Raw genomic sequence first — 20037 nt, 5'->3', positions numbered from 1 at the left:
AAACAAAACACCAAACAACTGACCATAAGAAGGAAGCTATGGCACTAAATTGAAATGATCTAAAAATGACAACAGAAGTGCTAGATTAATATTCATCAGAATGCTTTATAGTAGCTGAAAGGAAATTCAGAAGAAAAAGCAACACAGCAAGCTTTTGAGTCATTGTGACGCTAACAAGCCCCAGAAAGTTTTCTGACAATCCACCAGAAATCCAAATGGATCTTGTTACCTTGGCATTGAATTTGGCAACAAAATCAAAGTGTTTCTTCAGGTCAGTAGCCAAGATTGCCTCGATGACAAGGAAGCGGAAATGCTTGAACTCCACATGGTCGAGGTTGACCAAGAAGTTGTATTCTGGCCTTGACATGAAAAGGTTCCAAGCAGCAGCAGCATGATGGTTCTCCAGGACGGAGCGGTCATTGTACAGCACTGCCTGTGAAAGCAATAGGGGAAACAGCTCAGCAAAAGAAACATTGCGATTACAGAAATAAAAATGATGTGGGTGTAAGGAATGAAGGATGTTCAGGCTTGATTGATCTTAACTTTGTAAAGAATATCCCGAGTTTTCATAGTACAGTTTTTGCAGAATTAGAAGCAGACAGCTGATCTACTGTGATAGCTCAAATCTATTTTAAAATCTGGATTTTTCATGCTTAAGAGTCTTTGGTTCCATACTAAACCACATCACCTGACAGTGAATATCTAATATGCTTTTTCATTCATTGGTTTTTAACACATATAAGCCTTATCAATATTATCACGTTGCACTTCCCTGTTTTCTAGAGCCAGTCTTAGTATTAGCAGAGATTACTGTCTTTTGTGTTTGTATCTGACAATTTTGTCAATATTAGACTTACTCCAAACTCAGAAGAAAAAAAAAAATAAGGAAGAAACTCCAATTTGAAACTCAACATTGCACAACACTCTAAAACTGGTTAAATATTTAAAAGCCAAGATGCATATATCTCATTGTGATAGCAGTTTCACTCAGAAATGAGATTAAAAAAAGATGTAGAAAGTGGACTTCGTAGGACAACAGCAATCTAGGAAGTCTCTTCACTTCAGCAGCATTCAGTCTCTTGACTATTTCCTTTATGGAAATATGTTTCTGTGTAAAGTTTTCTACTTTACAGAAATATAAAAATGTATCTTCCAGTGCTAAGGCTTCCTTCATTACTTTTCATTTAAATTATATTTTGCTATCTAGAAGTAAAAAAATTCTACCTTATCCTGAAGAATAAAATCTATTATTTCTCACAGAGATTGGTTTGCTGAAGCAATGCAGGTTTACAGTCTATCTTGTCTAACTACACAGTAATAATTTAATGTACATATATTTTGCTGCCCAGACCCCACTCCTCAAGGCATATTTTTTGTCCAGCAGCACTTCAGCTTTACTGAAAGCTCATACAGCTTGTGGTGAAATATATATATATAAATTATATGTACATACATATGTACAAAACAGATTCTGAAAAAAATTCTGTCCAAAATTTCATGTGACACTGGATTAAAACCAAACAAAATAAAACAACAAAAGAACACAAAAACCAAGAAGGTTTTGAACTTTGTCCATTAATTTCTTCTCAAACTATAGGCAATACATCAAAGCTAATTATCTAACTTCTTTAACTTTTAAAAATGAGTTCAGTAATAGCATGTTTCCCATCAGGCTATTTATCCAGCAAGAGCATCAGAGTTATTGATCACAGAAACATGTTGCAAAGATGAAGAGCATTACTATAAGTTTATAGACAGAAGCTGGCACAAAGCATGGCCAGATGATTTGCCCTAGGTGAAAAAGAAGTCTGGATCCAAGCTAGCGAGTAGATACAGAACTTCTGCATCCGTACCCAACTTTGCACCATAACACCACCTTTCTTTGTTTCTTTGTGGACAGAATTATCTTTCAGCACAGTATGCTGAAGCCAAGCAGGTCAGCTATGTAAAGTAAATAAAGATGATCTCGTAATTAAGCCAATAAACAGCGACTCAGAATTACTGAATTTCACTGCCAGCGTTGGCAGCAATTTCCATGTAACCTTAGGTAAATCTCAATAACTCATTTGTAAAAATAAGATGATCTTTTTCCCCGATAGAGGCATACAGTAAAGATACATTCATAAAAGATCGCCGCTGTTCGTATACTGCAGGATCAATAGAAAATATTTGTTATGATTGTGCAGAAACTTACTTGTCTGGTGCATGTGGCAACTACGCAGGTGGTGGTTTATGTTCGTTTTACTGACTTTTTTTTGTTTGTTTGTTTCTTTTTATCCTTCTGTGCCTTACTGTGCAGAATAATATTTCCTTTATTTCCCAGTTACAAACTGTGTCAGTCTTCTCCTTCACCATGATGTTTTATCTACACCTTTCTTAACAGTACCAGTAATAGAATGTGGTGAGGGTGTGTAAAGAGACTTACTGGCAATCCCCAAGGTAAGTGTTTATTTTTGTCACTTTGATAAGCTACTCTGGTATTCGGTAGAATTGTGCTTAATGCAAGCTGCAGGCACCAGTGACAACTGAAATCTGTCACGTTCTGAACAGTAGTGTCTTAATTACCTGAGGAGCACTTGTTGCCACCAAAAAGGCATTAGTCCTTCCTGGATGATCGTAATCATGCATGGCTGCAGCTACATAAAGAGCCATCAACTCAAGAGCTGGGATGTTGCCAGCTAGGCATCCGTAGCTGTCATCTGTAGGTGTGTATGTCTTCGAAAACACATAACCCATATGGCCATGAGTGATTCCACTGTCAGAATCTGAACAGAAATAAATACATTTAGAAAATTCCTGACCATTTTTTTTTTTTCCTTCAGAGACTTACTGAAACATATGGGAACAGCAAAGCAGAAGGAGTGGAGAATTCACAGTAGCTAACTGAAGAGTAAACGTGTTCTGACCTGAATGCTTTCCGATGCATACCTGACCTGGTGCAGTAAGGCAAGCAATTGGAAAGGTACAATTTCAGATCCCCCCAGGGATGTTCCTCCAGCAGAGGCTGCTCTCAAACTACAAAAAGTACTGACAATAATACTGACACGCTGGAGCTTTGTGGGTAACTCGATCTTTCCAACACCTTCATCTAATTGCTTCACCATAAAGATTAGTCTTTGAAATACTGTCTGTTCTTAAAGTAGTAGAATAGCATTTATGAATTCAGTAGGTGTAGATGCAGGTTTTCCAATCCAAGTCTAGACTTCTTTGCTGCTAATCCTCTTAGCAGCCTCTTTTAGAAACAGCTTGAATGTGTCTCTCTCAGTGGCAGATTTTGAGATGCATTGAATGAATTCATATGCAGCTGAACAGCACTGAACTGCAGGGTGACCTCACTGCGACCTTCCTGTACCTAAAGGGAGGCTACAAACAGGAGGGGAGTCAACTCTCTGAAAGGGTAGATAATGGCAGGACAAGGGGAAATGGTTTTAAGTCAAAGGAGGGAAGATTCAGGTTGGGTGTCAGAGGGAGGTTCTTTACCAAAAGAACGGTGAGGTGCTGGAACAGGCTGCCCAGAGAGGCTGTGGATGCCCCGTTCCTGGAGGTGTTCAAGGCCAGATTGGATGGGGCCCTGGGCAGCCTGGTCTAATATTAGATATGGAGGTTGGTGACCCTGCCTGCAGAGGAGGGGTGTTGGAGCTTGATGATCTTTGAGGTCGCTTCCAACCCAAGCCATTCTATGATTCTGTGATTATATTTCAAATAACAAACACCAAAATCCCCAAACCTCAATCCCTTTCATTTCACCCATTTCCCCTGATCTACAATTGGAGGCTGTTATGAAACCCCCTGATGGTATGATAACTAACAACATTTTCCAGGAATAGCAACCCTTTGCACCACCAAAACATTCTGAAGAGTTTCACAAATGGCACACGTGTGCCACAAAAACACCAGCAAAAAAACCTTTAAGTAGAAATGTTCCCTGTGGAACAAACTCTTGCCTTAACAGCAAATCCCTCAGAACACCCACAGAATACAGACAGGCCCCCTAGTTGCTATACCTCAAGCTGAGAAGTTAATACAAAGGTGCAATAAGAAAATCTGCTTGTAAGAAGCAATCATAAGACAGCAGATGGATGGTCTTGCAAGGTAGTAGCAAGTCTCTTTCTTTGGGTACAGTGAGGAATGGCAAAGGGACACTTTACAACCACCAAGAAGCAACAGTGCATGCCTCCACTTGTGTGTTCCTGTGCCTTCATAATAGCAAAATAATGCAGGGTTTGAAGACTTAAAGATTTACATCTCTCGAAGGAGCAATAGAAAGCACTGCTAATACAGTTTCTTAGAAGAAAACCTATTGTAAAATTCAAATGGTCATAAACACCTGTTATTAAGAGCAAGGTTTGCATTCACACACTGAATATAAAATATTAGGTTTTGGAAGACCAATTCCATTCTCTTCTAAGTTATACAAACATACATTCAGCATCCAATGTGCTACTGTTTATAACAAGTACTGTACTCATTCCTCAATTGTTGGCTTTCTTCCAGCAAATTTTGTCAAAAGCTTTAAAAATACAATATATATACTTGTATATTTAAATATACCTGAATCACTCGCTGACCCGTGATCATTAATCACAGTTGGGAGTCCCGGAATGGGCTGAGTAGTAAGGTACCACACGGCATGCAGAACATCAGTTGCGTGGATTCGATTGTGATCTGTGATACAAAACAAATGACCTCACAATTAAGCATGAATATTTCTGACAGAGGGAAATCAGCACCATCTAGTGGGTACTGCATGGCAGTCAATTGAGCCAGAGACAAATCCAATGTTATCACAACCATGAAAAACAGCTGTATTTTGTAAATGCTCAGCTTTTCTTTTACCATAGATGAAGCAAATTCAATTCTAAGTCTTCATATGAGTCCTGAAAGAGAAAAATAGAAGCAGAGCAGTTTGCAGAAACTTTGCAAAGAAAGTATTAAACAATGAGTTTTCTAGCTCTATTACTCCAGTGGCTGCCTTTTGCTAGTTAAATGCCACTGATCTGAATATTCACTGCTAACCTCTGATTCCAATGAAATCAGTTGAAAAAGCTCATTCTCTTCAGTAGCCAGATTTCAACCTACTTGCTAATGATAGCTCCACAAAATCAAGCTCAGGATATGTGCACGTTGCACAGTTAAACCAGGTTCTTTCTGTGGTTTGCTGACTACAGATTAAGAGCTCAGGCCCCAGCTCCTGTAATCTGGCTTGCTACAAGTCCTCTTTGCAGAAATGAGAGGTAAGTCATTTCAAGGCTTTTCCCACAAATCCTTCAAAGCCAGATAAACAATCCTACAATCAACACAAGTAACTGAAAAAAGAATTGCATGCTACTTCACCAAAGAGCATCATGTAAATATACACTGGCAAGAGCAAACATGATGCTTGAAGAGGAGTAATACTGCTGCACCACAACCATAGCTTACATCTGGGGTTGAATCACTGAACGACAAGTATTTCAACTTGCAATTTAGGCTAATTTGAGGCAGTATAGTGATTAGATGACACTCTTAGAAATCTGCTTTTCCAAATTATGACCTGTGCTTATGCTACCTCTACTGGAATTCTGGACAAATGCATAGCAGGGAGCAAAGCAGAAAAATATAGGGATTGCATCCCTATAAGTCAGAGGAGCTGGCTATATCTCCAGGTAATCATTCACTTTAATTAAGGGAGACACCTTGATAATGCTCATCAGCCATGTGTGTCTCATAATCAAACTAAACTGGCTGCCCGTGGGCTGGACAGATATACTCTTCTTTGGGTAAAGAACTGGTTAGAGGGCTGTGCCCAACAGGTAGTGGTTAATGGAGTTAAGTCCAGCTGGCGACCCCATTACAAGTGGTGTCCCCCACGCACTGGGTACTCAGTACTGGGGCCTATCTTGTTTGATATCTTTATTGATGACCTAGATGAAGGGATTGAGTGTACCCTCAGTAAGTTTGCAGATGACACCAAGTTAGGAGGTGGTGTCAATCTGCCTGAGGGTAGGGAGGACCTTCAGAGGGATTTAGATAAGCTGGATTGCTGGGCTGAGGTGAATGGGATGAGGTTCAACAAGGCCAAGTGCTGGGTCCTGCAGTTTGGCCACAACAACCCCATGCAGCTCTATAGGCTTGGGGATGAGTGTCTGGATGACTGTGAAGAGGAAAGGGACCTGGGAGTGTTGGTGGATGCTCAGCTGAACATGAGCCGACAGTGTGCCCAGGTGGCCAAGAGGGCCAGTGCCATCCTGGCCTGAATTAGGAACTCTGTGGCCAGCAGGAGCAGGGAGGTAATCATCCCCCTGTACTCAGCACTGGTCAGTCCGCACCTTGAGTCCTGTGTTCAGTTTTGGGCCTCTCACTACAAAAAAGACATTGAGGCCCTGGAGCGTGTCCAGAGAAGGGCAACGAAAATGGTGAGGGGTCTGGAGCACAAGTCTTATGAGGAGCGGCTGAGGGAGCTGGGATTGTTTAGTCTAGAGAAGAGGAGGCTGAGAAGAGATCTTATTGCACTCTACAACTTCCTGAAGAGAGGTTGTGATGAGGAGGGGTTTGGTCTCTTCTCCCAAGCAACAAACAGGACTCGAGGAAATGGCCGCAAGTTGTACCAGAGGAGGTTTAGGTTAGACATAAGGAAGAACTTTTTCTCTCAGAGAGTGGTCAGGCACTGCAGGGGCCTACCCAGGGAGGTGGTGGAGTCGCCGTCCCTGGCAGTGTTCAAGAGGCGTCTGGATGAGCTACGAGATATGGGTTAGTGCTTGTGGTAGCAGTGGTTAACGGTTGGACTAGATGATCTTGCAGGTTGTTTCCAACCTTGAGATTCTATGATGCTATGATTCAATAAAGTCAGCCTAGAATTCTATCTGCCAAGGGCAGATGGATGTAATACACAAATGCTTATTATATTTACAGTTTGCAGTGACTTTGCTCACTAAATGTGGGCATAATGTCATGCCACTTGATCCTAGTATTTACCCCTCACTTTCCTCTCTTGCTCTCCTGTGATCTTCCCCTTTAAATATTTGTTAGTGATCATTAGCTAATTCTTTAATTATTTTTTTAACAACAAAACAATAAGCAGCATAGGAATGGATATATTTTTGAAATAAAAAAGGAAAATAAGGAAGAGATCTCCTTCCTGACTTTCTTGAAGTACTAATCTCCTCATGCAAAACTGAGTTCTGCACAGGGCTCTAAAGCTGGATGAACATCTTGTGAAACCTGTACTAATTTAATCCAACTGGAATAGTCATCATTTTTCAGTTCAGAAACCAGACAAAAATTAATCAAAGCAAGTTGTTTTGTTTTCTACTCCTTCACAGCAATGAAAAGTTGAAAGGAAAATTAGTTATGTATTAGACAAAATATTTGGCTAGCTATAAAATGAAATACACATAAGAAAAGCCACAGAAATGGAAGGCTAGATTCACAAAAATTCCTGAGCCCCCCTGAGTAGAGAAGCGTTGAAAGTTGTTGAAAACAAAGAGGAAAGACTGCCAGACATTCATATACAAGGCCTCAGGCTATAATCTACTGTTTATAATCCCTCTTAGATTCAAACACAAGGAAAGATTTGAAATTTGTTGTCCCACTTTCTCAACAGAGAGTCCAAACCAGCTGGCTGGAGGGCATTCTGAGCTTGCTTTCAGTTCTTCACTGTTTAGCTGTTCCAATTTATATTTAATATTTTAAGAGTGAGACTACATGACTTATACCAATTTTTCAGACATTTTTCTGGGAGGGAGTAAACAGGGTGTCCTATATTTCTCAGCACAGGGTTTATTTGCCAGCTAACAGGGCGATAACCCCCTCTCTTCTCCGGAGAGAAAAACAGTCTTCACAGTTGAAGTGGTTCGTTAAGTTAGATTTGAATTAGCAAATACTTTGGGGATCACTGACAGCAGGCTTTTCAGTGAATAAATGATTCACACTGAAAAATACTAGCCTAGCTATAGGTGAGGAAGAGCAGGAGGCACCCAACTACTTCATCTACCTTTTCTGCTTTACAAAGCATGTCTATTTTGATAACATAGCACTACTTCTGTAAATAGTAAAAAATCCAAATCTCTCACGGGAGGGAATGTTTCAGTGAACTCCAGCTAGCACAGTGGTATGCTTGCATCATCAGAAAACATGTCATCAGAAAACTATTCTTTGTATATATGGTAGTTCCATGTGGTTGCAAGCTTGCAAAAAATATTTCCCATGAATTATAATTAAACAACATGAAACAGCAAATGCAATGAAAGAGAATGAGTGAGGCTATCGAATAAAACAGCCTCTGACTAAAGAGCTGTCTATTTGTCAGTGATGCAGCAGTAGTCAGGAAAAATATTCCTCTCTTAGTAATCAAGAAAGCATGAATGATTTCATGCATACAGTATGGTCAGCTATTGCTATTGAGCTTTTTAGTCACCCTTTTCTGTTATTTATTTGTGTTAGACATTGCACAATTGTCTTCTGAAACAATGTGCAGTGGTAACTGTAAGTAATATATGCATGGAGAATGTATGATCTCAGTCAACATATAAGAAGGTTCATGAAAAAGGGCATCTTGTTTAAAAAAAGAAGTACCTGGTGTAATAAGAGAAAAAATACTCCTGGTGTAATAAGAGAAAAAATGCTTCAATAATTAAGTGTATGGAAAATACCCAAAGCTTTAAGGAAGCGCCATTATCTGCTGGGAATGTTTACTTACAAGGTATCTCTCGGTATCCACATTCCAAGGCATGGAAATAGTTCATAAATTCCCTCACTGGAATTTTAAAGGTTTCAAACAACCCCATGTCTTCAAAAAGCCGGTATGATACCTGGAAAAAAGAAGAAAAAAAAACACCAAATAAAACATTAGCATTCTGCTAAGTCACCCGGAAGGAATCTAAAAATTACATATAAAAATCATTCTGCCCAATCGTCCCACAGAAATCTGCTATCTTGGTAGTATTTTGTCGAGCACATAATCTGATCCAGCAATAGCAGCAGCTACTTGCATTTCCGTAGCACAGACAAACAGACAACTTATCATTTCAAAACTGTTCCCCTTGTTCCTTCAATACATCCTTCCAGAGGTTCTTCTCTTCCTTTCAGGCACATGGATCTCCCACATTCTGCAAGCACCTCAGAAGCATACACACAGACAGATAGCCAGAGCTCCTTAGTGTTTTGGGAAAATTTCCCCACAAACTTCTTCAAGAAGTATTTGTGAGTCAATTCATTTCCCAGAAAAAGAGGGAGTAAGTGAAAGAATGAGAAACAGGACAGAATGATTCGGATTCTCAGCATCATCTCCTTCCTTTATTTCCCATTTTGGCAATAAAATGGGAAAAATGACTTTAGGATTTCAGAGGCAGCAAGCAGCTTAGAGTTGCTGTAGACATCCAAGAGAGGATATATAATTGTCAAGAGCGGTGGCCAGCAGGGACAGGGAGGTGATTGTCCCCCTCTACTCTGCTCTTGTGAGGCCCCATCAGGAATACTGCGTCCAGGTCTGGAGCCCCCAGTACAGGAAGGAGAGGGAGTTGTTGGAGAGGGTCCAGAGGAGAGCCATGAAGATGATCAGGGGACTGGAGCACCTCCCGTATGAAGACAGGCTGAGGGAGCTGGGCTTGTTCAGCCTGGAGAAAAGAAGGCTGTGGGGTGTCCTCATTGCAGCCTTTCAATACCTAAAGGGAGCCTACAGACAAGATGGGAATCAACTCTTTGAAAGGGTAGATAACTGCAGGACAAGGAGAAATGGTTTTAAGTTGAGGGAGGGAAGATTTAGGTTGGATGTCAAGGGGAAATTCTTTACAGAGAGAGTGGTGAGGTGCTGGAACAGGCTGCCCAGAGAGGTTGTGGATGCCCCATCCCTGGAGATGTTCAAGGCCAGACTGGATGGGGCCCTGGGCAGCCTGGTCTAGTATTAAATGGGGATGTTGGTGGCCCTGTATGTGGCAGGGGGGTTGGAGATTCATGATCTTTGAAGTCCCTTCCAACCCTGGCCATTCTGTGATTCTGTGATATCAAAAAGGAGAATGTGATGGCTGAGTGAGGGTGTGTTCAGGAGAGACGCAAGTTCAGAAATGCAGACAGGAGCCACTACAAAATGGACAAAATGCACAATAAGCTCGAGCATAGAAAATAATGGTGCATTTTAAAATTACTGTATCACTTCACTTCTTTCACAGATCACACCCCGAAGTCTGTCAGCTTCTTTATTTATTTACTGCTGTTAGCTAAATATTGTCCTTTTCATGTCATTTATCAGGTAATGGTCTGTCTAGAGCTAAACAACTTAAGACACATTTGAAAGGATGAGTGCTGTACTGATAAGAAATTATTACAAATTCTGCTCTGAGTTTCACACCCTAACGTGAACCAAATGGCTATCCACAGCTATTTTCTACTGTACACCACATATATAAACTGTGACCTGTGAGCAGTTCCTTCTGAAAGTTTAAGCAATGGATCTTCCCCCTCTAGTCTGTGCTGGCGAGGCCACATCTGGAATACAGTGCCCAGTTCTGGGCTCCTCAGTTCAGAAAAAAGTGATCTCCTAGAAAAAATCCTGCAAAGGGCCGTAAAGATGATTAGGGACCTGCAGCATCTCCCAGATGAGGAAAGGCCTGGGATGCTTCGACCTAGAGAAGAGAGGGCTGAGAGAGGATCTCATCACTGTTTATGAATATCTAAAGTGCAGGAGTCAAGTTGATGGGGACAGACTTTCTGGAGGTGAGCAACAATGGAACAAGGGGCAATGGGCACACACCGGAACACAGGAAGTTCCATACAAACACAAGGAAGAACTTCTTTATTTTGAGGGGGACAGCACTGGAACAGGCTGCCCATAGAGGCTGTGATATCTCCCTCTCTGGAGATATTCAAGATCTATCAGCACACCATTCTGTGTGACCTGCAGTAAGGAACATGCTTTAGCAGTGGGTTGGACTTGATGATGTCTAGAGGTCCCTTCCAACCCATACAATTCTGTGATTTCCAATGTTCTGTATTTAAATGGATGCAGTCTACAAAGGAGGGAGACAGCCCAGGTGAAAACCAGTAGTGTCATTTCATAGTAGGAAAAGAAAATGTGGGGCTGTGAAAGGCAAAACTGGGATCCTGCTCTACTGAGGCAGAACACAGAGACTATGTGTAATTTGGATTAGAAGGCACATAGAATCCTCCTAATCTATCTGGAATGGTGGTTGAAGTTAATTAGTCCTGATTCAACCTTTCTGATACATCGAAATAATGTATTTCACACACCGGTCTTAGATCACTGAATGATGAGCTCCATGTTTCATGCTAAATGTCTCTGTCCTCAAAGGGGAAGGATAAAGAAATATTAACCTGCAAGACCAAACTTTACAGTGTTACACCACCAACACTGAACAGGGTCCTTAAGTAAAACACGTAATAAAAGCATGTTTTTTTCCCTCCCCTTGGATTTTCTGGGGAGAACTCTGCAGCTGGTGAGAAAGTAAGCAGGTTGTGATGGATATGAATGGTAACTCTTCCCCATGACTCAGAGTGAAATGGCATTATTTTCCCTGGTCATCAGAGAAACAGCCAAAACAAGTCATTCAGACATTTAATTGTTTAGACTCACAGCTGTGGTGCAGCCCCCACAACCTAGGACAAGCCTTGAGGAAGCTGTGACAATGCCCAGCTACATTGTCTGCTCTCATGGCCTCCTCCCTCCATCTTCTGTTTGTCTCTGCCACAGCTGCTAATGCTTTGGTGAATCATTTATAACACAGCTACCACTCATGCTGCTGCTGAACAGGAACAAGTGCTTCTCCCTTGTGATTTCTAATGGAAGCTTTTTTAGAAGTGAAGTGGGGATCGTCATTCACATGTACCTCCTGTCCCAGGGTGTAAGGGGCATACATTCAAATCTCAGAGGACTTTTGCAAGGTTTAGGTTAGCATTTCCCAACTCCCCCCTATAATTGCCAGAGTTTCTCTCTTCAGAAGTCATGCACGATCATGAGATATTCAAATATTCCTCTTGGCACCATCCAAGCAACGACAGCACTCTATCTCAATGCTGCTGGTGTACAAAAATTGCAGGAGTACCACCAATGTTTTGTATTTCTTGGGGCTTTGCAATAAAAGCTGGAGAGGGACCTTGACTTTAGCCTATCCTTTAACACATTCTTTATTTGCTTTCCAAAGGACATGAGTTTCTCTTCTGAAGGTTTTTATTTTTGTAGGAGTTGTAAGATGTGTGACTGAAAGCATTATCTAACTTTATGGCCTGTTGTGAAGCACCAGCTCAGTTGGAAGCTTTGCTGTTCCTTTCTGAAATTAGATTGGTATGCAAATTCCTCCCTAACCACTATTATGCATATTAGTTAGTGCCACATTTAGGGTGCTTTCCACTGTATTTTGCTTAGATACCTCTATGGTCACCAACTGGTTCAGGGTCTTTTTATATATCTAAATAAATTTAACATTACTAAAAGGAGAAACAGACATCCCAAGCAGCTTTAAAGTCGCTATGCCAGCATTTGCTTTCTAAACTGAATGTCTCCCTAGAGGCACATGTCAACTCCACTTTGTTCCATCTCATAAATTTAACCTAGCAAGACAAACACAGTTAATTCAGCTTGTTAATTTACTTATTTTTTAATGGATGAGTCCACTTAATGGCAGAAAGCAGAGAATAAATCATTAGAGCTTTTGTTTTCCTTTGTTGATACTATCCAGCATTTTGAAATGATACAAGAAAAGACAATACGTTTTATCTGCAGAAAACAAATTGCTTATTTTGGATCTCTTACTTCTGAAAATAATTTTGTTAGGAACATCTGAGTAGGTGGAGGAAAGAACAATAGGAATTATCTTTATTTTAAGAACAAGGTTGAACTTGCTACATTTTGCTCTAAGACAGTAGGAGTTATTCTGCTGCTGCTACAGAAGATGGTGAATTTTCACAAATATTACTTACTTATGTTTCTCTATTATATTTCACAGGCCTCATTTTGTGACACTGCAACAGTGAGAATGTACACAGAATAATGTGTTCAAGAAGGAAATGTTTAGAAACAGAGCGTGGAATCCTAATGAAAAGCATGGGCAGCAGAAGGAGATTGTCCTGAGAGGTACAGAATTCCATGCAACTTGGTATAGTGTCTAAGACATACATAAGTAGCCAGACACAGCTAGAAGAAACTTTTGTTCATTCAAACTTGATCATTCAAACTGCTAATTATGACACTAGAAATTTCTGTTTTTCCTTGTTTCATTCATGAGTCTGTAAGATGCTCTGCTGCTGAACAAAATCATGACAAAGAACACGTAGAAGAGAATGTTAATCAGATGCCTCCTACGTATTGCACGGTTGTCTTGATCAACGGTGAATATATATTAATGCCCATATCCAGTCACAGTTTGCCTGTTTCTCCAAAACTAACCTAGAGAGTTGGTAGGCTGGTTAGCTATATATGTTACTTGCAATACTACAGAATGATAAAAGGCAGACCATGCTCTCAGATCTGACCGACTAACCACTGTGTTTGTGTGTGGGCATTAATTTTCCCATGTACCAATAAGCATAAATACTTCTTTCTAGTGTTCATCGCTACATAATACCTTGTAAAGTGGTACTATATCAGTAGTGTTGTTTTTTTCTCCTCACAATCCTAAATATAATTATTTGATGTTTCATTTAATAAGCTTTAATACCTCCATAAGAGAAAAAATGTCTGATTTGTCAATATGCTAGGAAAAGGGGAACCACAGAGCAGAGTTCTGCGAAGAAACTGATTATTGAATTGATATCAACTGTGCTGAGTACAGAAGGGCTGTGTCAGTATCTGCATTCAACATAGAGAAGGGAATGACAAATCAACAACTGAAAAGAAAGTGCAGAAGGCTCTCACATCCCCATTCATAGAAAGTTAGTCTTTGCAGAATAATGATCTCAGTTTACTATCAAAATGTTCATTCTTTAAAGGTGAGGAAATATAGCAAAGACTATTTTTTCCCCACTACTTGAAACCTTACTTTCTTGCACTGCCTGACTGAAATCTCCAATACAGGAAAGGATTTCCTACATTAAACTGAGTATTTTTACAGTTTAGCACTCGCACAGCAGACCCCATGAAAAGTCCTTTCACAAAATACTTGGTAAGGGATGAAAGCAGATCCTGCAGATAGGTGAGGGTGTTCAAAAGGGTTTATGCGAACTTGTTTTTGGACAGAAGCAGGCAAAATAGATATCTAGCTTTTTTTTCTTTCACATTGTTAAATTAAAAGTAATGAGAATTTAAAAGTAAGAAATTTATTGACAAGGAATTCATATTGTCAGCTCTAGTTTACATGTCAGGGGTCATCATTTATAGAATAATCAGCTTATGGGTCTTAGCACTATGTCAAATAAATCAAATCTGAATGATCTAGCGAGTCATCACAACTGAGATGTCATTCTTACCTGACTGAGAATCCGACCACATTTCTTTCCAATTTTTTCTACCAAATCGAAGATTGGGAAGTTCCAGCTGTTAAGCTGCTCCATTAGAGGATCCAAATTGTCCATAACCAGAGGCTCAGGAGCGAGTACAGGCTTGTCCTATGCCAGAAAATAGAATAAAATAAATTTCAGTTCTGTGAAGCAACTCATGCAAAAAAATTATGTTCTGAAAAACTAAGGTCATGTTAGAATCATTTCTAAGCCAATGGTGTTTAATTCAGCTCAGCAGAGCTGTCCTCATTTCTACCAGCCCTGCAGCTAGACACTCTTTTATAATTTGTTTCGCTCATATGGATAGGAAATTCTGTATTATGAAACATCAGTCTCTGAACTTATCCATGACATTCATTCATTCCTTCATTCATTCATTCATTCATGGGAATCACTCATTCATTTCCAACTGAGTTTTCTTCATTGTAAAATTTGCTGCAGTACAGAGGGGAAAATGTTCAGTTTCTCCTTCTGCATCAGGACACATCCATTACAATCTATCCTGGTTAATGGAGCATGTTGTTAGGGAAGACTTACCAAATCGAGACCTACCACTTTCCAGGCCTGCAAACAAAAGATGGGGTACTCCCCTACTATCACATTTCTTTTGTACACTTCCTTGTATTTCTTTATTTCCGTGAAACTGTAGATGAGTAAATATCTCAGGAAAAATGCCTCCTTTCAGCATGTCCAACTCCAATTCAACAGATTAGAATGATTTTTTCAAGAGGTCAAGCCAAGTTAAATTTCTTAATCCAGTTGTACAGCAGATTGTAAAAAAAATAACTGAACTTAACCTCTGAATAAAATCCACAGCTGAATACAGCAGTTGTGAGAAGATCAACACTTGTCAGTGTTCTTACATTCAAGACATATGATGACGATAATATCATGCAGTAACCTCAAGAAAGTGTTTACTTATTTTAAACTAAGGCTCGAAATATATTATCAAGATTGCAAGGCCATTGAGAAGCTGAAGTGGCTGAGCAGGAAGATAGTACATCATGCTGGTAGTCTGAAATAGTAAATTCTTTTCCTTCCAATCTATTCCCTTTAAAGGCAACACTAACACAGAAGCCAAACACTTCAGAAGCGCCAAATGCCAGATCCATAAGCGTATACTAATTCATCAAAATATACTGTTAGCGCCTCACAACTGGTCAGTGCTTAGAAGCTACTAAAAGGTATGAGCCTGATCTGATGATTTTTTTTTTTTGCTTTAAATCATGGACTTAATCTTTTGATTGCCCTAGGGGATTTTTTTCTTTCTTTCTTCTTTTCTTGAGATTCTGTATACATTCAGCCAGTGTTGACAACAGAATTTAAACAAGCTACCTCAGGTGGTATCAAAGGATGCAGAATGATGGTCTCAGGTGCATACGTCCTACAGACAGATCCCTTCCGTGCCTTTTCTTTGGAGCAATCTGCCTCATCATCATTTTGTACAATATCACTGCTGTCACTGTTGTTGGTCTCATAGTCAGAAGTGGCTTGCGCAGGATCATCTAGAAGACAAGTAACAAAGCTGGTTGTATGAACAGCAAGGACTGCAAGAACGTCATCTTGTGACCTTCTGAATATTAAGAACAGAATCTCTGACTCATAATACATATGTGCTGCTTGGCTGGGTCTAAAGTTGAACAAGCTGTCCAAAGGTATTAAAGCATATATCCTGCAGAGTGTAAAAAACTGGAACAGAGACTGAAAACCAGGAAAAATTCTGATGGCCATTATTTGTGCTGGCTAGCTTAGATTAAACCATATGGTAAACCATATTTATTTTTGCAATGTATCTATATTCTTCATAAGACTTTTCCAGATGTTGAACAAGCAAAAAAGGAAAGAAGCCTCAAAGGCTGTTTGTTTGGTCTCACCTTCATATGTTTTCTTTCTGTGAGACTGAGGCATATCTGCCTTTTCAGTGAACAATTGTTACATTTTAAAGGATGAGGAGCTTTTGTTCAACAAAGAATTACCTGTTCTATTTAAAGTGTGGGTGGTACCATCGCTTCTATCTAGTGTACCATCACCAGCTTCTATTTGGTTGTAGGGTCTGCCGCAGCTGAAAAAACATCAAGAAACATACACAATATAAAGACCATGTGCATTGGATAGTCGTATGCAAAAAGAATTCCTGCTAGCACTAAATAATTAAGTCATATATTGCAAGCTATGGCATCGACTGTATTCTAAAGACAAAATTATAAGAGTGAGCTGAAGTTTTACTGGAAGACAGAAATGGAAAAGATAAGTTTATACCTTATATTATCCGACCAGTGCAATTAATTTGTGTTGCCTACAGTTAAACCATACAACACCTTTTAATTTTATAACTTTGTCAGTACAAAACACACACACAAACAAAAACCTCTACAGCTGTGCTATGAGCATGGATTAAAGAAAAGAGTGAAAATTTGCCAGAATGCCATACAATGCTATATAATTCAATTTCAACATCATCACGTTGTTTCTCTGTAATAATGCAAAAAATTATTTTGCCATTACTGTAGTGACAGCAAACAAACTATAGCAGAACAAATGGGGAGTTTGGGATAGAATACAAGGTGACTGATTTGGCATTCAGACATGTAGCAAAAAGACAGACAGAACAGACACTGTGGGAAGGACTGCAACAGTAAGGCTTTTCCAAATGCCTGGCTCTTTATTTGCACTAAAATGCTTTATTCCTTTTGTGTGATTCCCTTTAAGCAGGAATACTGTGCTAGCTGGAACATCTCAGGTAACGATGTTCCAATATTAGTGTACCTCAGACCTGACGGAAGAATGTTTAGAAGCATTATAAGAAGATCTTCCCATGTTGACATTTTAACATCTTTCTCTGGTTGTACTACACATTTTGTGGTACAAATAGTCTTTGCAAAGAGAAAATTTAAAAAAGTATTTTAATTGGTCAAACTTCAGACTAGAAACTCTACAGAGTAAGAGCACCATACCAAAATGGCTGAAATCCTATTTGTCAGGGTCATCAAAAACATATTCTGGAATTTGGTATGTCCTGCAATCATGAATATCAGAAAGAATTTAAAATAAAACTACAAATCCATATGTTATGATACCTATGGCTCAATTTCCATAAGGTCAATGACAACAAGCCAAAATGTAAATAAGAAGAACAGAGCCTTTGACTGGTTGTGTCACAAGGCTGTAGTGTTATTATGAATGCACCTCTTTGCTTTCAGATCACATACAAATTCATACTTATTTAGTATGTGTGGCCCAAATAAAACACTTTAAACCAATCCCCTTTATGTGTAGGGATTATAACATAGTTCTTAATCACAGCATTGTTGAATATTATTTCACTGGATACCTGCCTCACCCACTAAACAAAATTAAGAGACATGACTTAAACATTATTTTAACAGCATTGCCTAGTACATGCTCGTGTTTAATAACACCTTCACACTCGGTTGCCCTATCATATGTCACTCTGTGTGAAAGCAAAACTGCTGTCTTGATGCCATTGCCTGGACGGATCTGACTCAAAGCACAGAATCCATTGAGAGTTTATTATCTCTATTGTTGTTGAGGGAGGGAGTTGATTTGTTGGTTGTAAGGGTTTGCTGAGTTGGTACTACTTTGCAGCAAGGCAGGTTTTTTGCAGTAACTATAGAGCACCACATATCACAAATACAGCAATCTACACTGTGAAAGTTCAAACATGGTGCCTGCTGGCTAGCCAATACTCACAAACAACTTACTACTATATTAAATGTAACAACTAAAAGGTAAGATCAGTTTGAAACTGTACTGGAGCCAGCATCTAAATACCAGTGTTTACAGCTATTCTGAGCTGGACACATATTGAAAGCTCCAGTAGCCTAATTTGACAAATCTAATAATAAGATGCCTTAAAGTGTGAAATTAAACCATTACTGTGACTCATGGCTATAAGAGGAACTCAGCAGCAGCTGAGTTCTGAAAAAAATCCCAATGCCACATAATCTGACTCTACTTTAGGGAAGACAAGTTCCACTCCTTTTGAGCCAGTCCTCAAAATTCCTTATTCTTCAGGCACTGCTGGAACACTTCTATCAGATACTAGGCAGAGGGTTATAGGCCAGCAGATTTTAAACTCCAGCAGTTATATTTTTGTATCTAACCTCAGGTGCCTGTTTTGAAAGACTTGGCCTATGACCTCAAAGTGGTTGCTCATGTTGGCAGCATGGCATGAGAAACTCAAGCTGTTAACACAAAATCCAACTTTCAGATCTGAATGCTACTGATGAAGAATTTGTTCATGAAGCAGACATAAAAAAGTAAAAAAAAAGCTGTAAATGTAGCAGCAACCTACACAACTGCATACTGAGAACTGCTTAAATAGGTAAAATATCAATACTGTAGCAGATTACAAGAACTTGTACACGCATGTAAAGTTTGTTTGTGAGGACAATGGGAAATGATCCAACATATGTCAAACTACCATCTTACCTGCTGCAGATAACAGTGGGGCTGATGTTAGGTTCTGACAGGCTAGGTGCACTCTGAGTAGCAGTTAAGACTTTGTGTGGCTTTAAACCTTGCTTGCTGTCAGTATCTGTAGAGTCTGGAAATGACACAGAAGATGTTTTTCCGGTAGGACTTGTAGCAGGCGTCCCTTGAAGAGGTGAATGGCATGGAGAGGTGAGTGGTGAAATATTTGGTGGGATACCTGGTGAGAGAAGAGTCTTGTCGTTACAGTAGCAGTAGATGGTTGAGTTCACTGAGTGCACAAATAGTTCTCTTTTAATACATAAGCAGAACCCTTCTCTACTCTCAACCAAGCTCATGGCTGTCACAGAATGATGAAGCTCCATTACTATCAGCTGCTTCCACCTGCAGAAGATTGTGCTCAAAGCATGAAGCATATTCTCCCTACTGGGTAGGAGGAATAAACTAGAAGGCATGAAATGAAAAGCACACATTGGGGACATCACTACTGGTATCAGTATGTTCCAGTAACAGAGGCACCAAACTCCAACAAGCCAGATCACAGACTTATCTACAAATACTCCTTGCTTTACTGTCTTCATCTGTTCAGAAGGGACAAGAACGGCTAACCCACATTCTCAGCAAATTTGGATTTCTACATGTGAGATTATTAGCAATATATAAATAATAATAATAATAATAATAATAATAATAATAATAATAATAATAATAATAAAAAAGCAATTCTTAGTAAGTATATATACATTATGGTAATATAAAATATTGTACTTATGGTGCCATTTTTGCATTCCTTCCTGATTCTGGCCTTTATTTAATGCAGTATGAACTTATTTTCAATTATGTCTTCCTCACAATGGAAAACTCATAACCATTACCTGTACCACATGGTACGTACTCCTGAGCTAGAATCTAGTAATATTCATGTGTACAAACATTGGCGCTGTTCTTCCTGTCTTCAATTCTATCTCAGCACCACTCCCAAGATGAAATGCATCAGTGAACCCAGTGTGTGATATAAAGTGCTGCTGTTTCTTCAAATCCAACTTACATTTTCTAGTCTCAGACAAAACGGTTCCGTTACAATAAAGCATAGCGGTGCAAAAAGCATCTCTCTTTAATGGAAATGCATTTAAATAGGCATACCTCATGAACTTAGTTCTA

At 39.5% G+C, this 20037-nt stretch overlaps 1 protein-coding gene and 1 long non-coding RNA gene across 4 annotated transcripts in view; one reads left to right on the top strand and one right to left on the bottom strand.

Moving 5' to 3' along the window:
- Positions 1-20037, bottom strand: part of PDE3A (phosphodiesterase 3A) — a 247002-nt gene that overhangs the window by 16430 nt on the left and 210535 nt on the right. For both annotated transcript variants that reach the window (XM_031597803.2, XM_090146012.1), the window contains 8 exons: positions 18877-19096; positions 16401-16486; positions 15760-15929; positions 14395-14532; positions 8678-8789; positions 4552-4665; positions 2566-2765; positions 230-433 (listed from right to left, as the gene is read on the bottom strand). In XM_031597803.2, coding sequence (XP_031453663.2) covers positions 230-433; positions 2566-2765; positions 4552-4665; positions 8678-8789; positions 14395-14532; positions 15760-15929; positions 16401-16486; positions 18877-19096 — 1244 coding nt within the window. The remainder of the gene's footprint in view (positions 1-229; positions 434-2565; positions 2766-4551; positions 4666-8677; positions 8790-14394; positions 14533-15759; positions 15930-16400; positions 16487-18876; positions 19097-20037) is intronic.
- LOC149919671 (uncharacterized) lies at positions 4682-15746 on the top strand. 2 transcript variants are annotated; one of them, XR_016469091.1, is made up of 3 exons: positions 4682-5234; positions 12936-13063; positions 15484-15746. It is a non-coding gene; the product is annotated as an uncharacterized LOC149919671 (long non-coding RNA). The 2 variants fall into 2 exon arrangements; XR_016469089.1 differs by lacking the exon at positions 15484-15746 and adding an exon at positions 14447-14533.

This window comes from Phasianus colchicus, chromosome 1 (assembly GCF_987193195.1).
Source record: "Phasianus colchicus chromosome 1, bPhaCol1.hap1.1, whole genome shotgun sequence".
Taxonomy (NCBI): Eukaryota; Metazoa; Chordata; class Aves; order Galliformes; family Phasianidae; genus Phasianus; species Phasianus colchicus.
The sequence above is the reverse complement of the archived record's forward strand: the minus strand, read 5'-3'. Positions and strand labels throughout refer to the sequence as shown.